Consider the following 23,191-nt stretch of genomic DNA (forward strand, 5'->3'; position numbering starts at 1 on the left):
TGGGCATCGTAAGACACTGTGACATAAAGAGCCCATTCAATTCCTCCTCCATGTTCTGTCATAAGCCTCAGGTACAGATGAACCCAAATACTACTACAAGCTAAAGGGGGGGTTCCTCATACTCTAGGGCACAAAGTGTTCACTCCCCAAACGCTGCTGTGTGACCTGTGCTGCCCTGCACATTACATGCGGAGCCCTTTGAGGGGAGAACAAGGGGGGATATCACATGGAGAAAGAGCTCGGTGACAAACAAGCTCAGAGACCGAGATCTTTATCTTCTTCTAAAAATACCAACAGCTGTCTGCAGATCAGCTTCACTTAACATTTAGTGAAGATGGTAAACACATTACAGGGTCTTGAGAGCATTAATTAATCGCTGACAGGCAATAAATCAATATTATGGATCGAGGCCAGTCATTCAGCGAGACAGAAATGAGTACAAGACTCCTGGGCAGCTTCTTAGTTCAGACTAATGTGGTAGCCAATATGCAGGGAGCCCCGTGTTACTCCACAAGAACCCATAATGCATTATGATGTGAGCATGAACAGGATGTCAACAGATGATAGTAAGAACTTATTTCTGGAGATTGAGAGACAGCAGAGGAGGAGGAGGAAGAAGAAGAGTGAAGTTGGAGCTCCGGGGTACTCACCGTGATCTTGGTCTCCTTGACCTCCCTGATCTGCCTCCTGGCCGGTGAAACGGAGCCGGGGGGCTGCGGGGCGAGACAGGAGGGGTCGTCAAAACTCTCCTCAGTGTCAAAGCTGGCTTCCATCATCCTCCCTCTCACCTCCTGCTGCTTCTCTATGCTGGGAAAGCCTCACCGCTCTCTCCTCTCTCTTTCTCTTTCCCTCCACTCACCGAGGCTGCCTTCAGTCTCACAAGCTATGGAGTGAGTGGAGAGGAGTCGTGTTGCAAGAGGTGGGGGGAGGGGAGAGGAGGTGTAGCGCTGGGAAGGTAGCGTAAGGGGATGAGGAGGGGGATTCTGCGGCCGCTGTGGGAGCGTGACGAAGTCTAGCCCCCGGATAAGCTGCTGTCACAAGAGTTTTAAGGGTTGAAGGCTGCAAAGGAGATAGATGCTGCCTGCGAGGGGGTCTCTGTGTACCCTCCACCCTGCTTCACCTACACCCCTCAACCAACCATGTCCATGCAAAGGAAGAGAGAAAAAAATCCAGCTCCTGGATGGAGATGCTGGAGCGTAAAAGGCGAGGATGTGGAAAAAAGAAGAAATAGTAAGAAGAGGAGGGGGTTTATTTACACAATCACTGCTTCACCTCCTTCCCCCAGGAGGCGTGAGAGTGTGGGAGGAGGCAGCAGAAGTGGTGGAGGTGGAGGTGCGGTGGGGGTTGGTTTGATGGAAATGGTTGAATGATTATATTTAAATGACTAATTACGATTGGGAGGGAAACTGGTGGAGGAGGAGGAGAAAGAGAAAGAGAGCAGGAGGGGAAACAAGCAGCCAATCAGACGCAGCCTCTCTGATGTGTGTTCATGTGTCGGGAGACATGTGTGTTTAGGATGGAAGGGGTTATGAAAGTGTGATGAGGAGGCAAATTCAGGGACCGTAAGTCAACATAATGCACAACATTTGACATATTTGTGTATTAATGTGTTCTGTATGCAGCACTCATGTTCCCAGTATGTGTGTGTTTGCAAGGTGGCAGCATCTCTCTCACATGACAGCGCTTCACCCGAGGCATCAAACACACGCAGCGTGCAGAGCGGAGCGGCTACGATCCGTGATCACTGCATCCCTCATACCTTCTCATCCACCTGCGCTGCTCTAACAACACGTCACATGCACGAACGGGCACATGAACCACGTTCTCACCTTTGCTGAACAAAACATGGCGGCGGCCGTCAGCTCTGACCAACACTATCCCAGTCCAGGTCTCCCCGATCCGCGGCCCCAGTGCTCCCAACCGTCTTGGCAGGCCTCCTTTCCAAAACTGACAAAGTCTTGACAAGTGGAGTCCAAATCTCAGCCGCCCATATGGCACCGACTGTCCGTCCATCTACACTCTCCTGTGTGATCATGACACGGTATGCCCTCATATGACTCGTAATTAGTCACGTGTGTTGGCATGTAGTCGACATTGGCCCAGGTCCACCGGAGCGGATCTGCTTTCAGAAGGCAGGGCGCGGCAGCAAGTGCTGATAACAGATTGTGAACTGAAAATGTTCTCACATGGGAGAGAGCAAGTGTGGATTTTAGGTTTTTGCAATCAAGCCGCTCCAAAAGAGGACAATAGAGAAAAGCAGCAAGTCTTCAAATTTAAGGTGCTGGGATTTAGGGGTGGGCAATTAGATGGATATATTGGCTATAGATGAATGGAATCCATTGCCGGTTGTATTCTTTGAGCACTAAGGATTTTGGGCTGGCTTTTCCAGTGGCAGCGGCTGTTAGCGTAGCATTGTCAGCGAGATTCGCAAATACTTATGCAAATTGCCAGTTTAAGAATATTTTACCTGCACTACACGTGTGCAACAACCACACATTGGCCTGTTTAGGTCCTTCAGCTTGAAACCTGAATTTAATGACTACTAGATTATCAAATTATAGCTAATTCACTTTCTTGTAATATCCAATGATATGCACCTGACATAACGGATGAGTTTGACAACACAATAACAAGACTGTCTTCTCGAGAGGAACAACACTATCAGTCAATTCAGCATATCCAGATGAAGAGGAGGAGGTTGAGGAGGATGGATGGATAGATCAATTAAACAAAGATATTGTTTTTTTTCCCAGCTTGACCACATTTGCATTTGCAAACAAAGCAGATCATTCTTACTGCCTACCTGTTTGCTCATGGTGGGTCTCCTCAAAGCAACATCAGCGGCCTCTGTGAGACTGGTCCTCGGACTGCTGTGGCATCCGTTGGCTGAGGACAAAAACAATTACAATCACGTATTATTGATTAAAGTGAGGGCTGGAGGCTTGCTTTTGTGAAATGACTTCTCATAACTGAGCAGATGGGAAGAGCTGGATCAACAGATTCAGAGGCAAATCAATTGCAAAGGTCAGATCTTGAAATGTGACATCCTAATGCTGGTTTGTCCATGGACAGATTTGTTTTTCCTCAAACCAATATATAGATTTTTCAATGCAGTTTAGGTTATCTTTGTGGCAATTGAATGGTAAGATTTGTTGAATCTTCTTGTCACTACATTTGTCTTAATTCAGGGTTCCATTCCCTACATCCGTTTATCCACATATTAAAAAGGGATGTCATTAAGGAACTACGCTCCGGGGTTTAACGTCTCTGTAGCAACCTCCCTGGTTTCATGCTTTGGGCCCTTAATGGTTCTTCATTGTGTGTGATTCATGAGCTGTCTGTTCGCTGCATATCAACTCGTCCCATCTCCAGCTGAAGGTAAACACGTGAGCCCAGCAGAGTGTGAGCCCCTAGGCCACATATTAAAGCCGCGGACGCTGGTCGAAGTAGGAAAACCAGGCCAACTTAAAGTAATAATCACAAGCATCAAGACATGTACCACCTTTGTTGACCTCTGTTAATGACCAGCAAGAATCAATAGGTCCCTGGCATATGTAATTGCGAAGAACAACAGTAAGACAAATTCACACCAAAGCGAGGAGAAACAGACATTATATTACCCGGCGAGGGCTCAATAAGTCTAGATGATGAAAATGGAGAAAACAGTCAGCCCTTTCAGACTTGCTTTTAGCCTAATCATAAAGAAAACAGATAATTCAACATCTGTGTAAATATGCAAATTCAGTTTTCCCTCCAGAGACATAGACGAGAAGATTGATGTTTCTCTCGTGCATCTTTTAAAGGGGCCCTATTATGCTAATATTCTGGTTCTACTGTGACATTTCTACAAGCTTTAATGTTCAGGAAGCTCTTTATTTTTAATTTGGCCGGCTCTGTTGTGATAGGTCAACCGCTTAGTGTTGTCCGGCCCCTTAGACTATCTCGTACAATGTGCTAGCCAATAGAGTGTTATATAGTAGTAGTGTCACTGTTTTATGGTAGTAAACAAAGGAGTCCAATGGAAGCGTTTCAGGCAGGGGGGGGAAGTGTGTCGGAGAGAAACTCCCTCTGGAGGGAACTTTGGGAAGTTAGCCTTTGCAGACCATTTACATGCACAAAAACCTATATAACATCCTACAGGGAAGGGAAAACCTCCAAAAAGCAAAATAGAGGTGGAAACAGGAAGTGGTTACTGAAGGCAGTTTATAACAGCTGAGTAGGTGTATAAACCAGGGCTCTCAAGTTTTGAACAGAGTTCAGAGTGAGATTTTGGCAGCGGTGTTTGGTACTCCAACTTCTGGCTCCCCTCAAAGTTCCCATGAAGCCCTCTGTATCGCGAATGTCAACGGGGGGGGGGGGGGGGGGGGGGGGGGTACCCTGGAAAAGAAATCTCTGCGTGAGAAATACAAGGTGTGGCGTGTGAGCGTGTGAATGGAGTGAAATGCGTGAGACTTGAGAGCTCTGAAAACCTTTGTAAAAAAGTATGAGTTACAACACATGACTGATAGGGTTTCAAATATACAACCAGAATCATTTTGTTTCATTATTCTATTCTTGTCAAGGCACACATCTGTATTAACATCAGATTGGCTCTCAATAGACTGTTGAATTCATGACGTACTTTTGGAGGCCGATCTGGCAGTAAGCGTGGAAAGGGCTCCCTCGACAAAAGATCCATGGAATTCTTCCATTGGATTTTGTTATATGGCAGAAAATAGCCTTTGTGGCAAACACATGTTTATAACACCTACTTTGTTTGTTCAGCAGGATAGTCTCCACACATTAACACCACTTTATGACTTTGGAAGATTAATTGCAATCTCCAAATGTAGAACGCTCATGTTAACGCTATAAACAAACTACATCACGGTCACATGGCTGCATATCAACAGCGCTAAGCTAAAGGCAGACTTGTGTCAGTGTGATGACGTTTTGTACTTTATTCAGTGACTTGTTAGCAAACGCCATTTTTATGACACATATGAGCTTTGGAAATGTGTTGGCACGTATTTTAAGAACAAAAGGTGAACATCTCTTAAGCTTGTGTTAACCAAATGCCATTTTATAGGCATCTCAGTGTTAAAAATGCTAACTCATTTCCAGGGTTTAAGGACTCATTACTGCACCACTTTATTCCACAATCCCTTTTTTTTAAAAGGCGATCACTTCTTAAAATGTAAAGACAGAAATTTGAATCTTTATCTAAATTGAAGCTTCAAATGTTAAATAAAAGAACCAAAAAGACTCTTTTGGATTATGCATTATTGTACATATGTTGCTGCACGCAAATATACCTGTGATGCCTTGGCTAGTGTTCAGAGATTCAGATGCTGCCAGACTATTTTGCTCTTTCCACCAGTTTCCTTCTCCAGAGGTGAGAGGAGACGTCCAGGCGGATCAAATAATAACCTGGCCTTAATTAGATGTCTCTCCCTCTTTAGGTGGGTCGCACTTGTCTGGTTGAATGCTGACAACCTCCAGAATTCAGCTGGCTTTCCTTCTAAGTGTGTTTGGGCCACATGCCAGCAGAAAGAAGAAAACCATCTGCTATCTGCTAAGATGCTGTTAGTGAGGATGCTGGCAGCGCTGAAACATAATAAGCCAGTCATTAGGAACATTTCCTCCAGTGAGGTTCTTGATCATGTGGGACGCAGCAGAGAAATGTATTACAAGGGATTTGTAAAAAAGCTTTTGGGAAAATGTGTCTTAGTCTCTTGGAAAAAGAGTGATTAATTATAATGTGTCCATTTAACTGCTCAGCTGAAGGAATCTGGTTTTAAGGATAATACGCAGATTACTTCTGCTGATGACTGGATGCCAAGGGCTCAGTGTCTAAGGAGTTGTGTTGAAAAATTATAACCTGTGGCAAACATTTTAATGAAAAGAGCAATTTGGCAATGAATACAGATGTCACTAGCTCTTTATATTTGTCATTCCTTACCTCCTAAACCTTTAATCTTCTAAAGTAAACTTCAACTTCGCTGCTTCTTGTGCTCATGTTTCGTATTATATGTTGGTTCCCTTTAGAAACTGTGTTGAAAAGAGGCTGGCTGAGGGAATAAAGGCCCAGATTTACCATATGGTGAGGAGCTCTGTCGTGCCAGCGGTCTCTGTGGGACCTCAGCTGACAGGGAGGGACGTCGCCATGTTGTTTCTGGAACGATAAAAACAACAGGGAGATGACAGCTGAAAGAAAAAAGGTAGCACAGAACATCAGCCCCTTCACAGCAAAATCTGCACATTAATATTGCTCTCCAGATGGCGGCAATTATGCCATCAGCTTTCATTGCAAAAGGCTTTTGGGCATGCGCATCGTGTTTTTGCCACACTTGGAGCACTTTGGTGTGGTGAAGTTGATCCAAGTATGCAAAGTGAACGGATGTGGGTCCTTCCAATTTATTTTTGCTTTAATCTAGGAGATTTTCTGTTTTTTTTTTCTTGCAAATGTACAACTTTAAAGTCTCAGAAATGTATTTTTTTTTTGCTTGTGGGATTTTTATTTTTCGTGAACATACAATTTTTATCTGTGACTTTGTTCTCAGAATTGCCCCCTCCTCCTGCAGCTTTGTATTTATCATTTTACTTACAATGGCTCTTATAGACCATAATCAAATGTACACTTAATTAAAATGTATATATGCAATCATTTGGGTAAAGATGCTGATCGCATTCATGTTCCTCAGGGGATAAACCTTCTCTATTTTGGACTTTTCTCTCTCACACTGATGTGAGTGGATTCTTTGCAATACTTTTTTTTAAATCTAACTGGCAGTTCATAATAAAAATGTTCAGCTGTTCATGCTCCACAAGGAATAAAATGTTCTGATTTCAATGACAGTTCCAAACAAACCTTCTATTGTGTGCATGTACAGTAGGTGTAACACCCACAAACCACTTCTGGGAGGAATAGGCTTTTTAAATATCATTCAGTAAAAGCGAGCAACAAAAAGTGTTTACCTGCTGTTAAAGGTTCAAATCCAAATATACGTTATTTCGGGAGGCGTGTGGTGCAGTGGGTTGTGCGTAGGTGTACGGATCAGAGGTTCAAACCCCACTGCAGTCAGCATGTCATTGTGTCCCTGAGACACTTCACCCCAAATTGCTCCTGTGGGGATTGCCAACAGTATTGAGTATGTAAGTCGCTTTGGATAAAAGCATCTAACAAGTAACATGTAATGTAATGCAATTTCCTAGAACACTATAAAAGATTAATGTATAACCTCCTGGATGATTTCCTGATTTACTTCTGAATCTCAGCCGTCTACCAAACAGAGTAATCAGGAATCATTCCACTTAGTGTTGCGTGAAGTCCTTTACGCTGCAACAGCTGTGGCTGAATCGCTGTTACTCTGTGGTCCACAGAACTCAGAAACTCACCAAATGTCCAAATACAGTTTGTGTGTGTGTGTGTGTGTGTGTGTGTGTGTGTGTGTGTGTGTGTGTGTGTGTGTGTGTCTGTGTCTGTGTGTATGTGTGTGAGAGCTTTTACAATAATGTTGCTTTTAAATACAGCTTTGAGGAGCAATACACTCTGAAAAACGGATTTGAATATCATATTCTCTTCATTTAAACAAGCTTGTTTCTTAAATTATACCAATTTATTATACTTGATATTACATTTTATACTGCTTTTTTATACTATAAATTATTATATTAAAGTATAAGCTTCCACCTTGTATAAATCCTATACCGACGTATATTATCTTATGTTAATGTCAAAATGTTGTTTTGCTCTAAAAACAGAAAAACACTAAGGATCATCACATAATAATATATTATTTATTAAATTGTGTAGAGATACTAGTACTGTCAATTAATTTAAAAAAATTGAACCGTGTTCATCACTATAACAATGTTTAAAAGTAGTTTAAAATACAGGGAATTACCTTTATTTTGATGTGAGATAAAAACAAATACAGATGTTTTCGGTTTTTAAGGTTACTCTTTACTTTATCATAAGATGATTTCTAAATCAGACAATTTTCCGAACCTACAGTAGGAACCCTGTCCTATTATCTTCCACTCCTCTACAAAAATATAAGAAACTGGTGCATTGTTCAGCAAAATGCTTTTCCTCTGTTCACACCTGACTAAAGCAAACGAGTGCAATTACCATTTGTCATGGATCAGGTGAGCCGTTGCCTTACTTCTTCAGTCAGTGCGATACACGTATTGTGTGCCGCTTCCTTTGCCTTTTCACAGCAAATCAATTTGTGATAAACATCTGTGCTGTAATTACAAGAGGAAGTTTGAATCAAACTTAAGAACGTGATTCATTTGAGTTTCTTTTTTTTAAAGTGAAAGTTTCTAGATTAATTGCAAGCCTTCAAGCATTTACATTGACAACATAAATTGGTTTCAATTTAAGAGCTTACTCTGCTGCAATTAATCAAATCCCCACAATGTCACTTTTGCATTGTAATTTTGATTTTAATTTTGTATCTTTAGTTCCATTGTGATTTTTTGTCTTATTATAATTGTTCACTTTCCCTATTTATCTGATTCTAATCTGCGGTTCAGGCTCATCTTATCTTGTGGCTAATGGTAAATAGTTTAACGTTTCTATCAAATTAAATGCTACAAAATGAAAGCAAATGTCCTCATACACAATCAAATGTTTTGGCCTCAGTTCGTCTTTTGCAATTTCCTCTCTAAATCCCACTCTCATATTTACAACACCAAAGGGATTAAATGTAAGATTTCCACTGATCCTCATTTGTACACCCACTCCAATAAAAGACTAAAACACAACAAGCAGCTTTCTAATACACACTGTTGGCATCTCTTTGACACACACAGTCTCTGCGGTAGCTTTCTGAAGCTCCGCCTTTACACCAAACAACAACAAACTGTAACAAAATAGTAGCTCCTGCAGCATATGGCTGCTGAATGTAAAAATAGCTTTAGTTTTTCCCTGCTGCTCAGTGTGTTTGTAATGTGATCCAAAGTGCATCACTGCCAGAGTTGTTGTTGATGCAGCCTTTCGTCAGTCCTGTGGGAGTCTACCCTATGGGTGTTATTCCCAAATGAGGTGTCAAACACACACACTCCAGAGCAGATGTTTGTGAAAGGTCGCCGGCCTCCCAGCCTCTGTACTGTATTAATATAACTCTTTGCTCTCTTGTTAGGTAGCAGTGGGTTAGAGCAGAAGACAACATTCCCTCTAAACCCTCAGATCTCGCTGCTGAGGTTCTGGCTGTGCAACACGTTCAAGATAATCACATTAAAGCGGAGCGAATCTGCAGGTCCACATGAACGGACTGCTGAGACTCGATAATGGGGGGGGAATGATAATGAGTCTTCTTAGATTGCAGTGCGAACAGCTCAATAACAAGATAAGCAAATTACATTTAAAAAAAGGAATTGTGACTGTCCATTTCGTTCGTTTTGCTTTGTAGGGAAAACCTTCTTTGCAGTATCTTATTATGCGATAGCCGACATTATCTTAATTTAACTGTTTAATTTGATGATGATGGCATAGTTAAGTTGAGTGCTATTGGTTGCAACTCCTGTATCTCATCTGCATTTTTCATGCAAACATTTCAAAAAATGCAGATTTTAAGCCATTCAGATACAGTATGGAGATTTCCTGCTTTTAATGATTAAAGATTTATATATTTCAATAAATCAACTTGGAATTTGAAGACGTGGAATAGACTGTTTTCACTATTTTCTTTAACGGTTGAGATCTGTCCGGACTAAAGTGGTTTACCAAAATTAAGAAAAAACCTGATTATAAAACTTTTTTTCTCATATTTTTCTTTTCACTTGAATTCAGTCTGCAATAGGAAAAAACTGTGTATTTTGTACAGTTGTATACATTACATTCTGATTGAAAATCAATTTACATCAAACATTTTTAAAATGTATTGAGCTCAACCAATGATGACATCTGTTTTATGATGATTATGGAGTCAGAAGATTACTGTAGTTTGACTGGATAACACTAACCATTATTACATCATCATCCCCATGCTTCAAAACAAACCTTCCTCACAACAATCCCGGCAGAGGTTGCTTCATGTTTTGCGGCCGGTCTCTCACCTTTACTGCAGCTGTTGACGTAGTAGCGGAGTCCCTCTGGTGACGTGTAGCTCCTCCACCCGGGGGGCAGAGGTCTGAGGTCAGTCTCCTCTCTTGGTGCAGCCGAGCTCACAACCGCTGGCTTCTGTTGAAAGCAAACATTAATTTAATCCACTTTAGATTCTATGACTTTATTCTACTTCAATGTTTATAATATACTAACGGCAGCTTTATATAGATATTCTCCTGCACTGGGTCCTCATACTGTATAGCCATCACAGTATTCTGTTATTTCAGTCAGACAACTCACGTGTTTCTTTAAGGTGGGGTAGGTAAGTTTGAGAAACCGGCTCGAGATATACTCTTTGTGATATTCCATGGAATGCTCTTAACATCTAGATAGCAATGATATCTTTAGTGCTTTGACAAAAAATCCATTACAAAATGTCATCTGTGGAAGCCGTAGTGCTGTAAAAAGCACGACCTGCCTGTCAGCCTTGCATCTGTGCACAAACGTATCTCTTGCCCTCGTTGGTCATGTGCGCGTTCGTGTGTGTTGGAGGAGGGGCTCTGTAAGGAAGTGGCAGATTTTTTCCGGCTGTGTATTTTCAGATTCTAGCGCACTCGAGCTGGTTTCTCCAAAATTACCTACCCCACCTTTAATATGTTTATTATAAGCTGCATATAGTTTGAGTTTGGCGTCTAGGCTCGGGCCTCATCACTCCACAGATTTACAAAGAACATTGAGTGATGATTAGATAACTATCCCCGAGCCTACAGGTGGAAGCTGGGGTGGTGGTGAGGCAGGCAAGCAGCAGCAACATTAAACAGAGCAGCAGGAACATGAACGTAGCAATAGCAAGTGAGCACAGCAGTGCAGCAGCAGCATAGCGAGGCAGACGCAGGAAGACCTGGCAGCTTAAATAGAGCGGCATGTTTAGGAGAATGTGTTTGGTTGGTTGTAAGAGGGGCGAGGTGCGTCACGTGTTAATGTATCATTGGTGCTCGAGTTGACCGCCTGAACTAGCTCGCAGGCTTCGCCCCATTAATGTGAATTCTTTAAATGTATGTTTCATTCACATATATTATAGTGTAAAATATAATTTATTTGCTGTTTTAAATGTTTTGGATTCTAATGTTTCTGACATTACTTGTACTTTATAAAATATATTCAATGAGCACTGTTGAAGGGAGCATGTAACTCAAATATTTTATAGCCCACAACTGCTTCACAGTTAGGTGCATAATATAATAAAATAACTTAAAGATAGGCAAACAATGTTTCCTGGTGTTTACTTCATGTAAAATATCATCATTAATCATCAAAGATGACATATTATGCTAATGTTAAGCATCTGATTGGTTAGCTAGCTGGAGAGAAACTCCCTCTGGGGGGAACTTTGGGAATGTAGCCTTTGCAGACCATTTACATGCAATAAAACCTATAGAAAACACTACTGGAAAGGGAAACCCCAGAAAGCATAATGGAGCCTCTTTGAGACTAGGCTACATGAACATCTCACAATTTAATGCAATTCAACAAAGTGGCCCTGGCATATATGCTGTTGTTGTGTGTTTGGGGTTCTGGTTTAATTGGATTGTAAACCCTTTTAAAATGAGGAGAATGTGTTCCAGTAGGTTACTAAGTGCTACTGATTTGCTGGAGGGTACAGGAAGAACAATCTCTCCTAATCGAGTTGATAAATCTTGGGACAAAAATGAAGCAGAGCGTTTGCTGAATAATGTGGACATAACTATTGAGGACCCTAATGGCTATGGAAATGGATAGCTCGATTAATCCTGAGTAAGGGAACATTGAGTCGAAAAGTCCAGCTTCATTACATTTTATGCATTTCCACAAGCTTGCATATACAGTAAATGTAAATCTCATGGCAGCCTCTGCATTATGTAATGTTATTAACATCAAATTCCCATTTTTCTTTTCAGAATTACTGTGAATAATGGTGTTTTTCATATGGTGAAATACGAGCCACTAAATGGATAAATAATGATAAATGCTGCATCTTATCAGCAGTCCCCAGGAGCCTCCACCACTGAGGCCGCACGCACGCACGCACGCACGCACGCACGCACGCACGCACGCACGCACGCACGCACGCACGCACGCACGCACGCACGCACGCACGCACGCACGCACGCACGCACGCACGCACGCACGCACGCACGCACACACACACACACACACACACACACACACACACACACACACACACACACACACACACACACACACACACACACACACACACACACACACACACACACACACTGTATTTTGGGCCAGAGTTGACTGCAGTGTGCTTTACAATGAGAAATCTGCTTTTAATCTGCACCCATCGCTGGTTGGCTTGTTCATTTTCAGACGCAGTGGTGCGTAGCTCAGATCTGTCTGCTGAAGTTCAGCAAGCAGCACTCCAATCAGACTTCTGAGGGAAGGTGGGCGGATGGGTTTGGACAGATACGTATATAAATGGGGAGATTATTAGCTGAATGATAAAGGAGTCATATCATGTTCTATTGCTCGCATCGGCAACAGGGCAGAGTGGGAGGATAAAGCCGATTGATGTGAAACATTAAAGGACTTTTCAATCTCTGCTCCTGATTTGAGTTTGCAGGGTGAGCTGCAGACAGCATCTGCTGCAGTATTTTAGATACACAGGGGAAGTTTGCTACACAGAAATGGTAGGAGACGTAGAATTTAAACTAATTTACAGCTTGTGTTGCATTACATTGTTTCTAGCAGGACTTTTTCTTGTCAGAAAGAACATTTATGTTGACAGTTGACAAGCTCTCATCAAGCTAAATGGGGAGGGGGCACATCTGCACCCTTCAAATTTGTCTTTAAATTATTTATGGCAGACAAAGCGCTACATTTGCCAAACCAAGTAAGATATTAGGGTCAAATCATCAGGGCTGAACTATGTGATGATGATGATGATGATGATGATGATGATGATGATGATGATGATGATGATGATGATGATGATGATGATGATGTGCAGTGCCAGTTACGCAAACTGTAAGCACAAGCCAAAATGATGTCATGTCACTTTTACATGTGACCAGATGATGTTAAAACTATAGGTTACTTACGTAACCCCAGTTCTCAGAGTAACATGAAGTGAGATGTCTCACTATGGGATGCGCCTCATCCGCGGAGCAAACAGAAGCATCAATCTCATTACGCCAATCCTGATTGGCAGGTGATCTTGACGTCAGCGTCAGGGAATCCACCCCCTATAAGTAGCTTGCGCTACGCTGCATGCGTCATTCAAAATAAGCACATCTTCTCGCTTCACCATAGCAAGGAGGGCCGTCTGCTGAGACATCTCACTTCATGTTACTCTGAGAACTGGGGTTACGTAAGTAACCTATAGTTCTCATTCATAACACTCCGTTCGATGTCTCACTATGGGATATTGTAGCTCCCGTATTGCCAGACGAGCTTATCTCGAAAATCACCAAACCAACCAGAACTTAACAGGTAGAGCTCTGACTCAACAGGGTGCCCATCACTGCTCGGGCCACACTGGGAGCAGAGACGTCTAGCCTGTAAAAGCAGACAAAAGTGAGCGGCGAGGACCAGCTCGCCGCTGCACAAATGTCTTGGATGGAGACACCCTTGAACAAAGCCCAGGATGTAGCCAGACCACGAGTCGAATGAGCACGCAAACCCGAAGGTGCCTGCAGACCCTGACTCGTGTAAGCCAAAGCGATTGCCTCCACAATCCAGTGAGAGAGCCGTTGCTTAGTAACAGGCTTGCCCTTCTGAGGGTTAGCCCAGGACACAAAGAGTTGGTCATTACGACGAAACTCTTTTGATCTATCCATATAAGTGCGTAAAGCACGGACTGGACATAGCAAATTCGGCTGCTGTTCCCCGGAGGGACACAGCGGCGGAAGAAATGCCTCAATGTCAATGGGGGTAAATGAACCAACCACCTTAGGTATAAAGGCAGGGTTGGGCTTTAGCAACACTCTCGTTAGCCCTGGGGCGAACTGAGTGCATGAAGGATGTACAGATAGCGCATGAATGTCACTGACCCGCTTTGCGGATGCCAGGGCCAGTAACAGCACTGTCTTGAGTGACAGGTGCGGGTCCGGCGCCATGAGGGGGCAAAAGGGGTCATTGCCCCCTCAGTTGTATTCTTTGCCCCCTCACTTTGAGCATCATTCATCCATCAAAAAGTACAATAAATGTCACAATTATTAAATAACTTTAAATAATTATTTTCCCCAATATGTTTAGATCAGATATGTGGGCAGGTAGTCAAGCAACGTGTACAAAATTCTCAACCCCAAGTGAGCTTGTAGTCTTAATGTTAGCGTGTGTGCTTAGCTGTAAACACAGTCGGATGGGTGACCAAAACGTCCCGTTTTCCGGGCAGAGTCCCCTTTTTCGGTGGCTGGTATCCGGTTGAAACTCCCGAAAATGTTCCCGTTATTGAACGTGTGTTAAAAAAAATAGAGCAAGGTGAAATCAAATGTTACATGTCAGTAAAAACAGAGTAATAGTGTTGTGCCTGTTTGTAGCGTGAGCGTATTTCTTCTTCTACTACTTCTTCTTTTGTCTTTAATGGCAAATCGCTTCCACTTGGAGCATATATCGCCACCTACTGTTGATTTATTAAATGTTCATATTAAATCCTTGTCCTCAGACCAGTGTTTTTGAGGAACTTGAAGATCAGCTTGTTTACTTCATTTCTTGATTTACTTTCGTATATTGACTTGAAATCCATGTTGTTTGACATCAACAAAAAATAAGACAGACAACTACAGATATCACCACACGTGATGGTTACGTGTTATTATTTAGGGCTGTATGGATCAGGTTTTTGCCAAAGCGAGCCCTTTTACTAGAATAATAATATGTTATGTATTATATCAACCATATTGGTACAATGAGCGACATCTAGTGACAGATTTTGGAACATTGATTTGATTTTTCTCATGGCAGTTTAGATACAAACCAGGGGACTTTATTTTTATTTTTAATCTGTGTCTGTCCAATTGGTGTAGTATTTGATCCAATATTACATTTGGTTTATATATTAGTCACTTTCTTATGAAATGCCAGGTTTTAGGCCTTGATTTGAACATTCAATCCTGAAAATAAAAAATCAATCAGATTAATGTTTCTTTAATCCTGACCTGACTAGAGTAGATAGTAAGTAAGTAAATCTGTATAGGAAGACGAGCTAAGGGATAGAGGAGAAAAGGTTATTGTATAATTACAGAGCCTGTCCATTTATAAATGGAGGAAATCAATGTTAGTCTGTTAACCAAAGTGCAGCCATCTGATAATGTACTATCTATTATTAAAGACCAGAGGAAAATAACAGAATGAGAGGGGTCAATCCGGAAAACAAATAAAGAAGCAAAGAGATTGTAGAGCAGTGAGAAGGAAAAAAGCTTGGTGTGTCAATTCATTACATTGCCAGTATTTTCCGTTGTTGTGAAAAAAAAATCGCCCCCTCTGATTTTTTAACAGCCCCCTCAGTAATTTCATCCTGGAGCCGGGCCTGGACAGGTGCTTCATGTCAGCTTCTTCCAGGGGTTCAAATGGAGGTTGAGTGAGCCCGTCTAAAACCACTGTCAAGTCCCATAAGGGCACCAGTGACCTGGAGACAGGAAGGAGCCTGCGAGCTCCCTTCATAAAACGGCAGACCAAAGGATGTTGGCTGGCCGTCTTACCCTCAAAGCCCACATGGCATGCAGCAATAGCAGCCAGGTAGACTTTGATCGTGGAGAAAGCTCTGTGTTTTTCAATTAGGTCCTGTAGAAATGATCAAATCACTCCCACAGGGCATTGAAAAGAGGTGTGCCCTTTTTGAAGGCACCATTCCTGAAACACCCTCCACTTACAGTCATAGAGAGACCTGGTGGTAGGGGTTTCACCAACTAATCGACTAGTAGACTAGTTGACTACCTTTACCACTAGTCGGCGCTGTAGGCCCTAGTCAACTAGTCGCAAAAAAAATTGAGGTAAATGAGGTGCTGCAAAATGCTACAAAACACGTCCGATATTCTTATGTAAGGCAGTACTTCAATGAAGATGTAACCAACTCCACAGTGAAGTGTCAGTTGTGTACAGTTGTACTGAAGTACAATACAAATGCATCTGCTATGCGCAACCATCTGAAGATGAGACACCCGCTGCAGACAGCTAGCACTAGCAGTAATGCTAGCACCAGTGAGCAACGGACCGGCGTCAGAACTGAACAGAGGCAAAAGAACAGCAAGAAAACACGGGTCAACAGTGATGCGGATGATGAGCTACGGGATTACTGCCAGCGGACACCGCATATCCCCACAATGGATAATCCACTGGAGTGGTGGGCAGAAAACGTGCACCGCTTCCCCCGCTTTCGAGGAGCTACCTGGCTATTCCAGCCACAAGCACCCCGAGTGAGAGGGTTTTTTCCCTGGCAGGCAACACTGTCACCCGAAAGCGGTCAAGCCTCCTTCCCTCACATGTCGATGCGTCGGTTATCAAACCAAAAATATGGAAAGGTGGACGTTATCGTGGAGGACAGCGAATAAAGTGTTGCACACTGGATTTACGTGGCATTTATGTAAACAAGAGTTTTTTGCTGTCGATTTTGGTGAGTCCAGTTACTGTTTGTTATTTACTCAGCCATGTAACACAAATTAAAATGCAGTGTTTAATGTTACTGTATGAGTTCCAATAGAAAATACAGTTGTACACCTCTCTTTGTGTGTCTTTATTATGACGTAACGACTAGTCGACTGCTATTTTGAAAAACGTGTCGACTAGTAAATATTGGTAGTTGTGAAACCCCTACCTGGTGGAGGAAGCTCGTGCACTCTGAATAGTGTTTATCACCTTCTGAGGGAGCCCCACTGTATTCAGATTGTACCACTCACGGGCCAGGCCCATAGTGCCAAGCGCTCTGGGTGTGGGTGAAAGATCGTCCCCCCCGCCTGAGACATTATGTCCCTGCGTAGTGGGAGCTGCCACGGCTGACCGCACAGCAGCTGATAGATCTCCGCCAGCCAGTACATTGAAGGCCAGTGCGGAGCTATCAGGATCATTGTGTGGCGCTGTTCCCTCACTCTGGCCAGAGTTTGGGGTATCAGCGCCAGGGGTGGAAACGCGTACAGGAGGACCGGAGGCCAAATGTGCGCGAGCGCGTCCACGGCTGTTGGTGCGTTTTGATCGCGCATTGAAAAGAAAAGCTGACAGTGAGCATTTTCTTTTGATGCGAACAGATCTACCGCGGCTCGGCCGTAACGCACCCACAGTTGGCTCACAACCATTGGACGTAGAGTCCAGTCTGCATACAGTGGTACGCCTCTGGACAGCAGGTCTGCTCCGAGGTTCATCACACCCGGTACGTGCGTCGCTCTCAGAGAGAGGAGACGGCCGCAGCTCCATAAGATCAGTTTGCGTGCCAGCATGTGTAACTGGAGGGAGCGCAAACCCCCTTGTCGGTTTATATACGATATTGTGGTCATATTGTCCGTCCTCACGAGGACATGGTGTCCTCTGAGAAAAGGCAGAAAGCGTTTTAGGGTGAGGAACACCGCTAAAAGCTCCAGATAATTGATGTGCGCCCGCTGGAGGTCTCTGCTCCAGAGACCCCTCACAGGTCGACCCTCGTAAATGCCACCCCAGCCTGTCAGACATGCGTCCGTGGTGACCACCTTCCGTGAAAGGACAGTCCCCATCGATACGCCCCGTACTAGAAAAGTCGGGTGTAGCCAGCGGCGCAGTGCCATTACGCATCTTGCCGTAACCATCACTCTCCGCGCGCCATGACGCGCGAGGTTTAGTCTTAGAGCGGCTACCCAGCGCTGAAACTCCCTCATGTGTAAGCGTCCCAGTCGTATGACCACAATGGCTGACGCCATGAGCCCCAGCAACCGCAGGCATGATCTGAAGAGAACATGTTTGCGCAGCTGGAAATGAGCGAGACAAGCTCTGAAAGCTTTCACTCTTTCCGCCGACAAGCGGGCTGTAAAGGGCACCGAGTTTAAGCGTAAACCCAGGAAGAGTACAGTCTGTGCCGGGCACAGCATGCTCTTCCCTGTGTTTATTATGAAACCCAAGTTGAGCAGGTGCTTTACGAGGACATTTGTCTGCGTAATAGCCTCCTGCTCCGACTGTGCGAGGAGCAGCCAGTCGTCTAGGTAGGTTTCCAGGCGAATACCCTGTTGTCTCAACGGGGCTATCGCGGCTTCCGTACACCGTACAAACACCCTTGGACTGAGAGACAGCCCGAAGGGAAGCACTCTGTATTCGTAACAGACCCCCTGAAATGCGAACCTCAGATATTTCCTGTGTGGGTAATATACTGGGATATGGAAATACGCATCCTCCAGGTCGACTGATCTGACCAGTCGTTTTGTCGCACGAGACGCAGCAGAGATGTGTGAGTGAGCATTCTGAATTTGTATCTTTTTAGATACGTGTTCAGAGCCCTCAAATCTAGTAATGGCCGAATTCCATTCCCTCCCCGTTTGGGAACGAGGAAATACTTGGAATAAAAGCTGCTCTGACTCCGCTCGGCGGGTATAATAGATATAGCCTTCTTTTCTAGAAGCGAGAGGATCTCTTTTTCTAGAATGTGAGCTGACTCCCCTCGGGCCTGTGAATACAGAACGCCCGAGAAGCGAGGGGGGGTGACAGCGAATTGGAGTCTGTAGCCCCGTGTAACTGTCTTGAACACCCAAGCAGACGTTGTGAGCATCTTCCACTGTTCGTTCCAGAGAGCCAGCGCAGATGTCACGTCTTTTGCCCTCTGAGTCTCTATTTGTTGTGTTATGGGGCCCTCTAGTGTCTGAACACGGTGGTACCCCGATTTGACAGTCCCCACCGACACTGCGCATGCGCGTGACGGAGGTGCCTTCACAACCCCAGCCGGCACTGCGCCTGCACGTGACGGTGGTGGCCTCACAGCCCCAGTCGTCACTGCGCATGCGCAGTCTGTCTGTGGCGGCGGTGCCTTTACAGACCCGTTGCTGGACTCCGGTTCTGCAGCTGCCACTACTGATGAGCCCCAGACCGACACAGTGCAGGGCTCCATCTCTGTGGCGGACGCCCTCGTGGCCTGATTTCCGTCCGGTAAATCAGAGGACATGAGGGAGTCCTGACCCGACAAGCTAGCTTGGCGAGCTAGCCGTCGGCGGAGGCTCTTCACGGTGAAACGGGCACAATGCCCGCATGAACCGGGGTTGTCGATAGCCTCCTGGGCATGTTGCAGCCCGAGGCAGGACGAGCAGACGTGGTTTGCGTCTGTGTCCGAAATCTTCAACCCGCAGCCGCAGAGCCGAGCCTCCAATTCCCTGGCTCCTCTGGTGTGAGGGAGAGACGTGTCCATCTTGTTCGCCATTATGGCGACGTGGGAAGGACGCGCTCGTAGCAGGTGCGTTGTCGAGAAAAAAATCCTCTCCAACCTGTCGTTAATCCGGAGAAAAGACGACGGTGTAAGATTTATTCCCGAAGAATATTAACTGGTGTGTTAATATTCTTTCTTAGTCCTATTCTTCTCTGGTGTGAGAAGAAAGAAAAAAGACGTCCTCACTATCGTGGTGTCGGTAGCGAGGAAGTTAAGCTAGCAACAGGTGTGCTGCTAGCTTGAATCAAAACCTTACCTTTTCGATTTCCGGAGAAAAAAAAAAAAAAGGAGAGGTCGAGTGTGGTACGAACTGGTATGTTAGCACCGACAGTCTTCTTGCAGAAGTATATATAAAAGTAGCCGGCGAGCGCCCGTCGACCGAAGTTAGCTTGGTTAGCTTGGTTCCGTCTGTGGACTGTGTGAGCTAGCCCGGCTACCAATATAGAGATGTGCTCTGAAGCGAGAAGAGGTGTTTGAATGACGCATGCGGCGTAGTGCAAGCTACTTATAGGGGGTGGATTCCCTGACGCTGACGTCAAGATCACCAGCCAATCAGGATTGGCGTAGTGAGATTGATGCTTCTGTTTGCTCCGCGGATGAGGCGCATCCCATAGTGAGACATCGAACGGAGTATTATGAATGAGAACAGTGTTTTTACTGGACTCTACTTTACTGTATCCAGCCCACTTCTGGTGCAATTTTAGTCAATCAAAATGAAAAGCTTCAGGGGGCATATGATGATGCGTTTACAATTCTGCCCCAAACTCCCATGACGGACAATACATTATCAATATACAATAATATATATTATCATAATAACTTAATAACTTAGTGTAATCAACGACTTGAATACATTATTTATTTCCATTCTGTGCTTGATGTATGAGCTATTGATTTTACGTCTAATCAATATATTAATTTGTCAAATTTGCTATTATCTAGTTATTTTGTCATAATTTTTGTTTGTATTCACTGCTCTTTAATAAATAATGTCCAAAACTGTCATCTATCCTACATTATAACTGAATGATTGAATGGCTTAAGGACAAACTCTTATCATGAGATTTCACACGTCCTCTGGCTTGGGGTGCATCCAAATGCTATCTGAGCTTTAATAGAGGAAAAAAAAGAAACAAAAATATCGCTGCCAAATCCCACAATCCTCTGGGGTGCTGCTCTCAATGCAACCCTGAAACCAGGATCTTCCCTCCACTCGTGTTAGCTCACTTCTCCCTGAATACGGGAAACTAAGAAGACAGGTTGTGTCAGGAAGGACGCCTCACGCTGCTTTACTGAGCTTATTCACAGGACTGACAGGCGAACAAAGGAGGCATTGAGCTCATTTCCTACCAGGAAAATGAGATTAATGAACCTCAGCCCTCTTATAATGGAGTTTACATTCATACTCCTTATTCAAAGGGTTTTATAAACTCTAACAGTTCACAGAGGTCCAATTTACTTTAAAAGAAGAAATGTTGTATGAATGGTCTACTGTAGAAAAGCAATCAAAGGAAGCAATATATGGTGGAGCCAGAAAACATAAGGAAATGTGTTTAAAATAGTACATGGGAGTATTTCATTATCATAAACCTTCTCTTGAATTTGTACTGTATACGCTATCTTAAATGATCTTCTATATTGTATTTTTAGATACAACGAAAGCACCATTTTCCACATGGTTTGTTTCTGTGTCCTGGGGCAGCTGCTGAGAGTCTCAAACAGAAGCAATTATAAGAAAACAAGAGGCAAGGCTTGGAGAGAAATGTACAGTCACTGCAAACAGGATGCTGCGAAATAAAGCAGAGGGCATGGAAACAGCAATGGGGCTTTTATTCTCTCGGAGGCTGAAAGAGAATATAGCAGCTTATTACTCAGCCTGCTGGCAGATTGCCTTTTGTTCCTCCCAGGGACAGCTTTGATAAGGATGTAAATGCGAGAGACTGCACTGACGCTCAGAGATGCTATATATTAGAGGAATACAGGCTGACAAATTAAACAATCCATGGGAAACTTAAAATAGAAGTTTACAGCCGTGTTTACCCTCCAAAGTACAAATTAAAGTTATTTGTATTAATTTAAAGACATTTGATACGACTCCAACATGATTGTCCAGGGATGTCCATAACTAAATACATTCTTAGTGGACTAACACTCATTCGATTTTGTTGACTCATCAATAGTTGATTTAAGTGAAAGATCTGTACAACTTTTTGCAGGAATCATGCAAAAGTTTAACTCAAATCTAGTTGTGTATATAAAGCTTTAGAAAAACAACTGTTCAACTGAAGAAGTCTTCGTTCCTACCCTCAGGTCATGAAGGATGGGTCATGAACGAGAGAACGAGATCTCAAATACAAGCGGCGGGAAATGGATTATCTCCAGGGTGGCTGGCTTTTCCCTAAGGGAAAAGGTGAGAAGTCGTTGCCCCTTCCAGTAGAAAAGGAGCCAGTTGAGGTGGTTCGGGCACCTGGTAAGGATGTCACGTGGCCGCCACCCTGGAGGTGTTCCAGGCAAATCTTGAGATTGAGGGATTTTATCTCCATGCTGGCATGGGAGGGCCTTTGTAAAGCCCGGTCAGAGCTGGTTGATTTGACCAAGGAAATGGAAGTTTTGGACTCTCTGCTCGAATTGCTTCCCCCGCAAACCAACAATAAGCGGTTGGACATGAATTAATTACGAAATCTTAGTTCAGCAAGACCACAATAACTAATAAGTTGACTAGTTGACTGAGAGGGAGCAGCCTTAATCTCCAGATGTGTTGATTTTGAATGTTTGTGATAAATTGAAGATGAGGTTTCCCTAAAATATTGGATGAAAAGTTGATTTTCTACAGATATGTGCTGTTCAAAGGATAGAGAGAAAGCTACAAACATATACTGATTTTACAGAATATGATGCATTGCTGCAAATTAAACCTGCCAACAGTACATACAGTAAAGAAACCAATACTTTTACCTATTAGTATTAACAACATTGTATTTAATTATTTTACTTAGGAAAGGTTTTGAATGCAGGACTTTACGAGTATGAAGCATTTTCACTGTATACAGTATATGTGATTTTACTGGAGCAGAGTTGGAAAAGTGCCAACGATAATTGTTTTAGATTCATATCCCATCGCACACCAGATCTCTGACAGTTATTCTCTTTTTTTGCATCAGATATCAGTTTTTTCTCACAACCAGGGTTCTTTACTGTAAAGAAATGATTCTATGAAGTGGACAATACAACGTTTTACATTTAAAATATAACTTATTTTGGAGTTTTGGCAATAATTGTTCTGCTTGATACAGATACAAGCTCCTTGTTGCTCTAAATAGGAATGAAGGCAATTCAAATACGTTCTTACCATGCTTCTATGCTGTCGTGCTGCACAACTGAATCAGTCAACCCTCCACTGGAAATATGAATGAAAAGACAGAAAGGATTATTAGATGTCATTACTGTCCAATATGATCCAAAGCTTGCAGTGCTGTGGCAGCTCAGAGGGAATGGAGACACACTGAATATCTTTCAAGCTCTTTTTTTCCACTTGTTAAAAAATAAAAAGGCCTGGCAGAGAGACGTGCTTTGGTTTGGATCATGACATTTTCTATGAGTCTTTGTTGGGCAGAAATGTCCAGTGCCTTTTCCTCTGTGTGAGAAACACAAAAGAGGACACTGTCAGACAGAGTCGTGGTGTACTGCGACACAACAAGGACTTTTCTGTCTTCACGACTTCTTCCCTTCTGCTAAATCTCATCGACTCTGTATGCAGTGAGTGACAGTCTGGTAATATTCAGCTA

At 43.5% G+C, this 23,191-nt stretch overlaps 1 protein-coding gene across 7 annotated transcripts in view; it reads right to left on the minus strand.

Moving 5' to 3' along the window:
* gas7a (growth arrest-specific 7a) overlaps positions 1 to 22,911 on the minus strand; it is a 46,113-nt gene extending 23,202 nt beyond the window's left edge. Inside the window, exons 1-5 of one of the 7 annotated variants that reach the window (XM_079644172.1) lie at positions 22,756 to 22,911; positions 10,045 to 10,168; positions 6,077 to 6,154; positions 2,804 to 2,886; positions 651 to 713 (exon numbers count right to left, since the gene is read on the minus strand). In XM_079644172.1, the coding sequence (XP_079500298.1) occupies positions 651 to 713; positions 2,804 to 2,886; positions 6,077 to 6,154; positions 10,045 to 10,168; positions 22,756 to 22,758 (351 nt within the window). In that variant the 5' untranslated portion in view covers positions 22,759 to 22,911. Of the gene's footprint in view, positions 1 to 650; positions 1,190 to 1,829; positions 1,969 to 2,803; positions 2,887 to 6,076; positions 6,155 to 8,113; positions 8,213 to 10,044; positions 10,169 to 10,333; positions 10,534 to 22,755 lie in introns of those variants that run through there. The other 6 variants (XM_079644170.1, XM_079644169.1, XM_079644173.1 and 3 more) reach the window with 6 other exon arrangements.
* Between the last annotated feature and the right edge of the window lie 280 nt (positions 22,912 to 23,191).

Source organism: Notothenia rossii (genome assembly GCF_949606895.1).
Source record: "Notothenia rossii genome assembly, chromosome: 8".
Classification (NCBI taxonomy): Eukaryota; Metazoa; Chordata; class Actinopteri; order Perciformes; family Nototheniidae; genus Notothenia; species Notothenia rossii.